At 21.8% G+C, this 12,271-nt stretch overlaps 2 protein-coding genes across 8 annotated transcripts in view; one reads left to right on the forward strand and one right to left on the reverse strand.

Moving 5' to 3' along the window:
* LOC122502781 (organic cation transporter protein-like) overlaps nucleotides 1–11,388 on the forward strand; it is a 29,529-nt gene extending 18,141 nt beyond the window's left edge. For 5 of the 6 annotated variants that reach the window (XM_043613009.1, XM_043613007.1, XM_043613004.1 and 2 more), the window contains 9 exons: nucleotides 3,035–3,246; nucleotides 4,208–4,478; nucleotides 5,082–5,340; nucleotides 7,733–7,901; nucleotides 7,984–8,217; nucleotides 8,556–8,770; nucleotides 8,906–9,087; nucleotides 9,180–9,316; nucleotides 10,566–11,388. In XM_043613009.1, the coding sequence (XP_043468944.1) occupies nucleotides 3,104–3,246; nucleotides 4,208–4,478; nucleotides 5,082–5,340; nucleotides 7,733–7,901; nucleotides 7,984–8,217; nucleotides 8,556–8,770; nucleotides 8,906–9,087; nucleotides 9,180–9,316; nucleotides 10,566–10,665 (1,710 nt within the window). In that variant the 5' untranslated portion in view covers nucleotides 3,035–3,103 and the 3' untranslated portion in view covers nucleotides 10,666–11,388. Of the gene's footprint in view, nucleotides 1–1,059; nucleotides 1,236–3,034; nucleotides 3,247–4,207; nucleotides 4,479–5,081; nucleotides 5,341–7,732; nucleotides 7,902–7,983; nucleotides 8,218–8,555; nucleotides 8,771–8,905; nucleotides 9,088–9,179; nucleotides 9,317–10,565 lie in introns of those variants that run through there. The other variant, XM_043613003.1, reaches the window with a different exon arrangement.
* LOC122502782 (DNA primase large subunit-like) overlaps nucleotides 1–12,239 on the reverse strand; it is a 30,803-nt gene extending 18,564 nt beyond the window's left edge. Inside the window, exon 1 of one of the 2 annotated variants that reach the window (XR_006301669.1) lies at nucleotides 11,989–12,239. The gene's annotated coding sequence lies outside the window, so the exon portion shown is untranslated. The remainder of the gene's footprint in view (nucleotides 1–11,988) is intronic. The other variant, XM_043613010.1, reaches the window with a different exon arrangement.
* Nucleotides 12,240–12,271: the final 32 nt, after the last annotated feature.

Consider the following 12,271-nt stretch of genomic DNA (forward strand, 5'->3'; position numbering starts at 1 on the left):
CTTTTTTAAATCAGCTAATATTTAGTTAAAACGATAATTAATTGATAGAAGCGATAAATGTTGCGGTAAATAAAGTTGGGATTATAAAAAAGAAATATTTTTTTCTCTTGTAAAGTAGAAAATAATTCGAATTCGATTTTGGATTTAGAAAATTCGTATTCGATTTTGAATTCAGAAAATTTGTATTCGATTTTGAATTTAGAAAATTCAAATTCGATTTTAAATTTAGAAATAAATTTGTATTCGATTTCGAATTTAGAAAATTCAAATTCGATTTTGAATTTAGAAAATGAAAATTTTCAGATATTAAGGGGAGAAAAATATTTTTCAATTGGCGCAAAATTGTTTTTAAATAATTGTTTAATTGAATAAAATATGTAGTTGAAAGTTATTCAATTACGTGGGTTTTGATTTCAGTTGCGAATAAGTGGGTGCGAGAGTTAAAACTTGTTTTAAAAATAGTATTGAAATTATTCACAATATTTTGTAACGTATAGATGTTTTTGTAAATTAATGTAAATTAATTACTATGTGTAATTAAGTTTACTATCTAGTATTTTTTTAATTTCTTTATTTGTAATTTCTCTTTTTTTCTTTTTTTCTTTGTTTTCGTTTCCTTTTTTTTCATTTCCTCTTTTCTTTTTTTATTTTCTTTTTTCCCTTTTTTTCTTTGTTTTCATTTCCTTTTTTTCATTTCCTCTTTTCTTTTTTTATTTTCTTTTTTTCCTTTTTTTCTTTATTTTCATTCATTGTTTTGATTTCCTTTTTTCTTTTTTTCTCTTTGTTTTTTCCTAATTTTTTTTTCCTCTTTGGAGAAAAAGAAGAAAAAGAAAGCAAATTAAAAAAATTGATAAGGAAATGATGAATGGAACGAAAAGAAACATTGGTAATAAATTTTCTCATTAAAAAATTAAAAAATGTGAAATTGTTGATATTTTCAATTATTTTCCTTATTTGTTAATTAAACCGTCCCTGTATATAAGTAAACGAGGAGAATAATAAGTGGGGATGTCGCCACTACCAAAGGCGCCAACTCAAGAACTTTTTCCAAATCGTCATGCCGGTTAAAGGTACCAAGACATGTTTCAACAACCTACGGAGTTGAGTTTCAGTCAGTTCCAGTCAGTCCTTCGCAGTCCCTCGTTGTGTGTTTCAAACAAGACTGAGATTCTTTGCTAAATTTATTCCTCCGAAAAGTGCACAAATTTTTTTCCCCCTTTTTTTTAAATTAAAAGGTTTGATTATTTTTCCAACATTCAATTTATTCATTTTTAATTTTTTTTTCGTCAATTTAATTTCAATTTCGTGTGGAATTAAATCATTTACGAAAATTATGACAGCGCCGGAAAACTTGTGTTTTTTTTAAGATCCGAAATTTAAATTTGATTTTAAATAATATAATTAATAATAAATAATAAAATAACAAAATTTAAATAATAAATAATAAAATAACGAAATTTAAATAATAAATAATTAACAATAAATAATTTATTAACAAAATTTAAATATTACAAATAATAAAAATTCTTAGTAAAAATAAGAATAGTAAATTCATAGTAAAAATTCTTGGTGTGAATATAGAAACTAATACAATAAATTCTGGAAAATATAAATTTTGAATATTAAAAAATTAAAAATACTTAATTGGAAAATTTTAATAGATTAAAATTATCAAAAAAAATGGGAAATTTCTAATACGTTTATTGATTATTTATAAACATTTCATTGCGATAAGTTCAAGGTTTTTTTTCATACATATTATAGTGTATCGGAGATTTTTATATTAAAAGAATGAAAAGAAAAAAACGTAAATTCTCGTATGGTTAGGCGCCATCAGTAAACACTCGGGCGCGAGTATGTATGCAATGAAATAAAAATAAACTGGCATAGTAATTAGTTAGTCATGGAATTTTAATGCAAAAACTCGACTAGAACTTGCAATGGGAATTCAATTATGATTTCAATTATAATAATAATAATAATAATAATAATTTTTATCACCTGGAAAAATTGTCGTTGAAATTAAAAAAATTATAGTTACAATTTTCACATTTCAAAATATTTTCGTTTCAATTTTTTATTAGGAAAATTAAAAAGTTACTAAAAATTTTAATCAAATGTTTGTAAGAAAATTAATAGTAAAATAATATTTAATAATATTTAATAATATTTAATAATATTAAAAATTTCCTATCTAAAAATATTTCTATAAAACAAAACGTATTACTTGTTCATTTATTTATTTAATGCACAAGTTTAGTATTTTATTATTATTGTTATATTGATGACTGAAATGACACGCGTATGAAAAGTTCTCTAGCCGAACCGGAAATCCCATTATTAATTTAATATAAAAAACAAAAATTACACGGAAAAAAAATTTATTTGATAGTAGACAAATAATCGGTTATTTGAATCAAATAATAAAGTTTTTTTTCAGTGTATAATAAGTTTTACAAAAATTTTTAAAATGATAAATTATAAAATTGGAATTATAAATTATAAAATTAAATTTTTATAAAAAATTATATTTCCTCAAAAGTATAAAATTATTTATTGACAATTATTTCACTTTCAATGAGAATTAGAAAAGCAATCAACAATAATTTTAATTTTTTTTTTAAATAAAGTAAAGTTTTTAATTTACCTTTTTTCTTGAAATAAAAAAATATTTTCAAAAAATATTAAAAACTTTGTATATAAAAAAATATTTCTAAAAATGAAATATTATTTTTCATTAAAAAAAAATTAATTTTAATTATAGTGTAGATAATAATTATTAATTTTAATAATGATAAAAATTTCAATGTAATAATATTAATAATTTTAATTATTTTAATTATTTTAATTATTTTAATAAATTATGAATAAATATTATGAATAAATAAATAAATAAATATTATTACATTGGAAAAATTTTAATTAATTTTAATCTTAACTCCCATTGGAGAGAGGGAGGGGAGAAAGTTATTAATTATTGAAATTGTTATGTTATAAAGTATTATTTTAAGAACAAATAATTTTTTTATTGCAGATCATAAGTACTGTCGATAGAGACATTAAAATTTACAAATTACTAATTTTTTTATTATAAATAAACAAAATGGCATACGACGATGTTATACTTCGAATGGGCGAATTTGGCCGCTATCAACGTAGAATTTATTTGTTACTATGTCTTCCTGCAATTATTTGTGCTTTCCACAAAATGGGAGGAGTTTTTCTTGGCAGTAAACCCGACACAAGGTAAATTTTTTTTAATTAATTAAAATTTAAAGTATAAAAAAAAATTAATAAATAAAATATCAGAAAAATTTTGTTTCAAACAAATAAAATTTGCTTCCACAAAATAAAATTTATTTGAAACTATTAATATTTTTTTCAGACGAATAAAATTGATTTGAAACAAAATTTTATTTTTTTAAACAAATAAAATTTATTACAAATAAGATGTTTCTGGCTTTTTAAAATTTAAATAATCAAATAAAATTTATTTACAACAAATAAAATTGATTTGAAACAAATAAAATTTATTTTAACAAAAAAAAAAATTTATTTTAAACAAAACAAATTTATTTCTATAACAAATTAAATTGATTTGAAACAATTAAAATTGATTTGAAAAAAATAAAATTTATTTCCAACAAATAAAATTGATTTTAAATGGAAAATTGAATCGAAACAAAATTTTATTTGTTTTAAACAAATAAAATTGATTTTAAATTAAAAATTGAATCGAAACAAAATTTTATTCGTTTTAAACAAATAAAATTGTTTTTTAACAAATAAAATTTATTTCAAATGAATAAAATTGTTTTAAACAAGTATCATTTATTTAAAAGAAATAAAATTTATTTCCAACAAATAAAATTGATTCAAAACAAATAAAATTTATTTCTAATGAATAAAATTGTTTTAAAATAAATAAAATTTGTTTTAAACAAGTATCATTTATTTAAAACAAATAAAATTGATTTGAAATAAATAAAATTTATATTGAAACGAATAAAATGTTCAGTTGGTTCTGAGTCAAAAATATCGTTTTCCTTATGGCTTTTTTTCATCAATAAAATTGAATAACAGTAAAATTATATTTTTGATTAGTAAAATTAAATTAAAATTGTTTGGAATAGAAATTTGAATCAATTAATTTTTGTACTGCTAATTAAAATAAATAAATAATTAATAATTGTTGTAAAATTTTCAGGTGTCTTCTTCCAGTAGAAAGTCAGTCAAATGCAACATTCATATTGCCAGAAAATTATGTGAATGTGAGTTATCCAATGGAGGAAACAATAATTGGCGTTAAGAAAATAAAACCGTCACAATGCAAAATGTATGATATTAATATTCCACCGTCTGTGACGACATTGGACCAATATGCTTTATTTGCTGCAAATAATCCCCGAAATGTTGTCATACCATGTGACACTTTCGTTTATGACAAGAGTAGATTTACTCGAACAGTAGTGACTCAGGTGAGAAAAATTTTCATTTTACTTTCAAATTCGTTAATTATTACTCTCAATCGATTAACGATTATTCAAAATTATTCAAAATTATTTAAAATTATTCAAAATATTTTCACAAAAATACTGATTCGCAGAAAAATTTTGTACCTAAAACAGCTGCAAATTTTGCTACAATAGCAAAAAATTTATTTTCGCTAAAGTTTATTTTTTCTATTTTATCGAAATATATTTTCGCTATTCTAGAGAAATTTATCGCTGTTCCAGGTTTTTTCGTGTTGAATAAAAACCGAAAACTTAAATTTTACAAGTAAATATTTTTGTTGCTTCTAAATTGTTGTCAATATAGACAAAAATAATTTTCTATCAACTGACCGAGATAAATTTTGAGTTAATTGAAAATTGACCATAATATTAAAATTATAGTCTCGCAATTTTTTCGAAATCGACCTAATTCAGATTATTTTAGATAAAAAATGGCTATCGATAAACGGAAAACTCAACTTTGAAAACTATATTGACGAAAAGTAAGATTGAATTTTAGTTTTCAAAGGGGAAATAAAGTAAAATAAAAATTGGAATTTAATTAAGAATTTTGATTTTTTTTTTTAGTGGAATTTAGTTTGTGATGAATCCTGGTTAGTATCATTTGGAGATTCTTTATTTATGGTAGGTGTTATGCTTGGTTCGATAATATTTGGTTACTTGTCGGACAAATATGGACGTAGACCAATATTCTTTATGTCATTGGTCATTCAACTTGTGAGTGGTACTGTCGTTGGTCTTGCACCAAATTTTATCACCTACGTCATCTTCAGGGCAATTATTGGCTCAACGACAAGTGGCGTCTTCCTGGTCGCCTATGTCATTGGTAAAAAATATTGTTTATTTTTTTAATACAATAACATGGTTGCCACAAAAATTTAATTTTTTCTTTCCTTGGAATTTTTCCTGATTTTGAAAAAAAAATTTTGATTTTTTTCCTAGACAGTAAAAGAATATTTTGATTCACTCTAAAAATTATTAGATACTAAAAAAAAAGTTCTATTACATTTATTTACGAATTTCTGAAATTGGAAAATTATTCGAAAATATGCTGATGTTTTCGAATAATTTTCGAAATTTCTTTTTTAAATAAATATTTAATCGTTATTATTTTTCCATAGGAATTAAAATTCTTAAAAATATTCCAATTCAAACGTTTTTTGAATTCAAAAATTTATAATTAATTAAAGATGATCAAATTATTATTTTATATTATAAGAATATTGTTAGTGTAACTTTTTCAAAAATATTTTCATCAGTTAAATTCAATTCTCATTTTCTAGAATTTTTAATTAAAATTTAACTAAAATTCTTCTTTAAATCAATTATTTTTAATAATTTTTAAAAGAGTTCTTTTTCAGAATTTTCAAATTCATTTCTTTACAATTCCATTTTACGTAAAATTTCAATTATTAGGAAATTCTTCAATTCATATTAGAAAATAAAAGCTCCAAATAATTTTAAAAAAAAATTCAATTAAACTTTTTAAAAAAAATTATGTAATTCTACAGAATTGTTAGTGAAAAGTATGAAAAATTCAGATTTCCAAAGATTTTAATTTGAAAACTTTTCAAAATTCAATTATTTAAAATTTTACTTATAATATTTATTTTTAAATCAATTTTTATTAAAAAATTCTACGAGAATTCAATTATTTAAGTACAAACATAAATATTTAATTGAATACTTATGTAATTTTTTTTTTAATTGAAATTTCATAAAGAATTCTATCAATAAATTTTTAAATATTTAAATCTTTTAGAATAATTAAAATCCAGAGAAGGATTTTATTATTTATAAAGATCATTCAAATTTTGACTAAAATTATTAAAAATTTTTGAACATAATTGAATATCTGCGAAGAATTTTATTACTTTTGAAAATAATTGAATTTATGCAATCATTTGTAACTTTTCTCCAAAATTCAATTATTTTTGTGTTTTTAACTAAAATTCCTATTTAAATCAATTTTTATTAGAAAATTTTACTATAATAATAATTGAATTATTGCGAAGAATGTTTTTTAATTTTTTTAAATAATTGAATTCCTGTAAACAAATTTAATTATTTATAAAAATAATTGAATTTCTGTAAAAAATTTAATTATTTATGAAAATAATTGAATTATTGCGAAGAAATTTATAAAAAAAATTTGTAAATAATTGAATTTTTGCCAAGAATTTTATTGAAATTTTTAAGAATAATTAAAATCCAGAGAAGTATTTTATTATTTATAAAGATAATTGAAATTTTGACTAAAATTATTAAAAAATTTTGAACAGAATTGAATTTTAGCGAAGAATTTTATTATTTTTGAAAATAATTGAATTTATGCAATCATTTGCAACTTTTCTCTAAAATTAAATTATTTTAGTGTTTTTAACTAATAAATGCCTATTTAAATCAATTTTTATTATGAAATTTTACTAGAATAATAATTTAATTATTGCGAAGAATATTTATTAATTTTTTTAAATAATTGAATTTCTGTGAAAAATTTTAATAATTAAAAAATAATTGAATTCTGGCAAAGGATTTTGTTGAAATTTTTGTAACTATTTGAATTCTTTTAAAGAATTTTATGAATATTTAAAGTCAATTATTTGGAATAATGTAATTAAAATTAAAATCGTATTAAAAAGAATTGAAATTTTGCGATTATTTTTTAAAATAGTTGAATTCCAAAAAAGAATTTTATTATTTATGAAAATAATTGAAATTATTGCAATGAAATTAAATTTCTGTGAAATTTTTATTATTTATGAAAATAATAATTAAAATTTATGAGTCAAACAAAAAAGACACCAAAATTTAGAATTTTCTTATGAATTCTAAAAATTTAATTCTTTCCAGTATTTTTAATAAAAATCCCTGACTTTTTCCTGATTTTCTTGACTAATTCTACTTTCCCTGATTTTTCCCCGAATTTCCTGAATTTTCTGAACTGTGGCAACCCTGAATACTATTTTATTAACATACAAAATTCGCATTTGGGAAGAAATTATTTTTTTTATTTATTTGTTTATTTTTTAAAACTGAAGAAAGGGCTCAACTCAAAAGGAATTTATTTGAGCTTAAATTTCATTTTCATTAGTAATGAAAATAATTATTACGGTTTTCAGAGTTGACTTCATTGAATCCTTTTCGAAATTCAATTTTAAATTTAGTTTATTAGGAAGAAAATTTGTTTCCTAAATATTTTGGGTTTTTTGTTCCAGCACTCGAGATGGTTGGTCCAAAGAAAAGATTAATAGCCGGTGTTGGTTGTCAATTATTCTTCACTTTTGGTTTTATATTGACTGCCGGCTTTGCTTATTTCATTAGAGACTGGCAAATGCTACAGATTGCTCTCACTCTTCCGAATATATTATTTTTAGCATACTGGTGGTATGTATTTAAAGAAAATGATGATGAAATTTGTATAAACAATTTGGAAAAGTGAATAACAATTTTCGTCTTTATATTTTAGGTTCATTCCAGAATCGGCTCGCTGGTTATTGACAAAAGGACAGACAAAAGCCGCCAAAGAATTATTGCAGAAGGCATCGAAGGAAAATGGAATTGAGATTATGGACGAAACATTGGAAGTACTTTTACATGATGGCAATGAGGGTTCAACTCCAGATGTCAATGAACCTTCTTTAATTGATTTGTTTCGATATCCGAATCTCAGGCGAAAGAGTTTCCTTTTATTTTTCAATTGGTGAGAGAGATTTTTCTCATTTTCTCGATAGAAATTTTAATTATTCGATTCTTTCAATTATTATTATTTGTTTTAACAAATCATTTCTCAATTATAAATTACAACATGTAGTCTTTGATTTTTCTACAAAGAATTATTATTTATTCTTTGATATAATCAGAATTCTTGATAACCAAATTTTTGATGACTATTTTCGGTAATATTTTTTTATGACTATTTTTGGTAACAATTTTTTAGTGACTATTTTTGGTAACAATTTTTTAATGACTTTTTTTGGTGACAATTTTTTAATGACTGTTTTTGGTGACAATTGTTTTGATGAATTTTTGTTTTTGCAGGTTTATAAACAGCGGAGCGTACTATGGCCTTTCATGGGCTTCGTCAAAACTTAGTGACAATGAATTTGTCACTTTTGCTCTATCCGGAGCTGTGGAAGTACCTGCTTATTTATTTCTTATATTTACATTAAATAAATGGGGTAGAAAAGTCATTTTGTGCGGATGTATGATTGCCTCAGGAGTATTTCTAGTTGCCACTCCTCTAGTTCCTGCAGGTAATTTTAACAGAAACGAAAAATCGGTAAATTCGGCTAATTCGACTTTTTTATGTTGTTAATACATAAAGTAAATTAAAATTAAATTAAATAAAATTAAATTAGGTAAAGTATAATCAATTGATTTGCTTTTAGGATTGGACTGGCTGACTATCACGTTCGTCATGATCGCCAAGTTTGCGATCACAGCCTCTTATGGTGCTATTTATGTGTTCACTGCCGAACAATTCCCAACAGTTGTACGGAATGTTGGCCTCGGAGCAAGTTCTACATTCGCGAGAGTCGGAGGTATTATTGCACCCTTCATTAATCATCTTGTAAGTTAAAAAAACATTTTCACACACTTAACCAAAAAAAAAAAAAAAAAAAAGAATTGAGAAAATTGACGAAAAATTTATTTTCCCCGCAGGATGAAATTTGGTTCCCCCTACCGAATCTTATTTACGGCGGAGCCGTTTTATTCGCCGGACTATTGTCACTTTTGTTGCCAGAAACACTTAACAAAAAATTACCCGAATCCATTCAAGACGGAGAACAATTCGGAATGTAAGTTATTTTTCTCCCTTTCTTTCTTTATTAATAAAACTATAGCAAATTTCATTTATTTATTTTAAATTTCATTTTTTAATTTATAAAATTGTAAATTAAAAATTTAATTTACAAAATTGTAAATTAAAGAACTTCATATTTTCAAGAATAAACATCAATTTTTTAATGATTACAGATTTAAAATTTAAACAATTCACTTATTAAATATTATTATTAATTTTATTAATTTATATTATTTATAATATTAATATAATATAATATTAATATTAATTTTATTAATTCAATCATTTTCAATACAATTTTAATAAAATTTCTCGAAAGATAACAATTATTTTTAAAAATATTAATTATATTCAATTATTTTCAAGAATTTAAATATATAAATTAAATTATTTTCAACAATTTGATGAAATTCTTCTAAAAAAATCATTAATTTCAAAATTTTTAATAAAATTCCTTCAAAAAATTAAATTATTTTAAAAAATTATTGAGATAAAATTCTACGAAACAATTCAATTATTTTTATGAATTGTAAAATTCGCCAGAAGAATTTAATTATTTTCATAAATAAGAAAATTCTTCGCAAGAATTAAAATATTTTCATATAAATAATAAAATTCTACAAAGGAATTCAATTATTTTTAAAAATATTATTTAAATTCTATTATTTTCAAAAATTTTGATAAAATAAAATTTCATTAAAAGTTTTTTAAATAATAGAACTTCTGTGAAAAATTCAATTATTTTTTAAAATAATTGAATTTTCTTGGTGTTTTTTTACAAGATTTTTAAAAATAATTAAAATTCTGTGATTATTTATGAAAATAATTGAATTCCTAAAAAGAATTTTACTATTATTTATGAAAATAATTAAATTTTTTCGAAGATTTTATTACATTTTTTTAAATAATTGAATTCTTGGAAAAAATTTTATTATTTATAAAAATAATTTAAGTCTTGTGAAGGATTTTATTAAAAATTGAAAGGAACAATTCAATTATTTCTAATAATTTCATTAAAATTGTATTAAAATTAATTGAATTATTTTATTAAAGTGTTGATGAAATTCTTGACATGAATTCAATTATACTTTCAATGATTTTTAGATAAATATTTTGCTAGAATTCAATGATTAATTAAAAAATTTTAAACATTTAAAAAGGAAAATTATTTAAAAAGTTAGGAAACAAAAAAGCAAACAGCATTCTAGATGAATAAAAATTAATCACAATTTTTGCCATTACAGGAAAAAGAAGAAGCAAAAGAAGATAAAAAAGGTTCTTGATTTAAACGACATATCACTAAAATCGGAAAAAACGAAAGAAAATGGTATTTACGAGAAATAATTTCTTTTCTGATAAATAGTTAATATTTTTATCAACGATGAAAAATTCGGCTATGCTCAAAGTATTTTACTGCATTCCTGTCACTGACAAAATTTGCTTTATAGAGAGGAAAAAAAAAAAATGTACAAATTCTGTGAATAGGAAAATGTGCCAAGCCATAATGTGCCAAGTCATAATAATTAATAATAGAACGTCATTACACAATCGATTTTTTTAACATTTAAAATTTTATTTTTTAAACTAAAAAATTTACTTTGCGCAAAAAAAAGAAAATCACAACTCCGACATATCGTTTAGAAATAATTCCTATTGGACGAAAATCGAATAATTATTTTTTCGTTCTTTGGATTGAATTTTGATTAATTTTTCTATTTAATAATTTTTTTTTGAGAAATGATCCTTTTTTTAAAGGATTTTTTAAAAGAATTTTTAAACGATTTTTTAAAGGATTTTTAAAGGATCATTTTCTTTTAAAAGGAAATTAAAATTTTTCTTTTGTCCAATGGGAATATTCGTACACCAGATACCGGAAAGTATTTTTACAAATGTATTCGCAAAGAAGGAAGAAAAAAAAGTGTACGTGTGTTTATACTCTCGAGAGATAAGATATCGAAAAGTAATTAGAAATTATTTTTTTTTCTAATAAAAACAGAACATCTCGCTCTCTAGTTACTAATATTTATTGTGATTTTTTTTCTTCAAGAGACGCGAGAATTAATTTTCTTAAGACAATGAAAATATTGTTTTTGTAAATCCGTTAATGTGAAAACCTTTTTTTAAAAATGAATTAATTTATTGAAAAATGATTACTATTGATCAAAATTATCGTACTATTAACCTACGGTTTCTTAATAGTTTTTTTGGAATTATTTTTATTTTTTATACATTGAATTTTTGTCTTATAAGCAAAAATGTGAAATGTGAACTATTTTATTGTCTTATTGCATTATTTAAAAAAAGTATTTTTTCTAGGATACGATTAACATTTAAGCTAAATAGGTTTATACACACGCATTATAATCATTATCATTAATGTCGTGTGATCATTTCTCTTTTTTCTGACATTCGAATGTATTTTATTTTTAATGATGCGATAAGAGAATTTTCAGTGAATAGTAAATTAATAAACTATTTCATGCCTTCAATATATACACACCATATATGTATAGATATTTTATGCTATATGTATTGTAAAAAAAAGAAAAAATATTTTTGAAATTATTTTCCCATGGAGAATAAAAAAATAATAAAAGGCATTAAAGAAAATGTGTATGAATTTTGGATTTTATTCCCAAGTGCGATAATCGAAATAATCTGACTCACCTTTTGTTTTGTAGATATTAATTTATCATTTTTTATTTCATTTTAACGATCTTAACCTTACTTTTAGTTTGATGATAAATTTCATAAATTTTCAATAAAAGGAAAGTTCTTGTTTACGAATTCTTTCGATTTCTTGTGAGATAACACATTTTTTTCACTACTAAAATTAGAGATAATCGGAAACGAAATCAAACAAATTAGTAAAAACCGTAGAAACCGTAAAGCTTAAAGAAAAAATCGGTTAACTGTCACGTGTGTCAAATTGGCGCCTTTCTCCTCTAAA

The sequence above is a fragment of the Leptopilina heterotoma genome, unplaced genomic scaffold, assembly GCF_015476425.1.
Source record: "Leptopilina heterotoma isolate Lh14 unplaced genomic scaffold, ASM1547642v1 Lhet_238, whole genome shotgun sequence".
NCBI classification, from domain to species: Eukaryota; Metazoa; Arthropoda; class Insecta; order Hymenoptera; family Figitidae; genus Leptopilina; species Leptopilina heterotoma.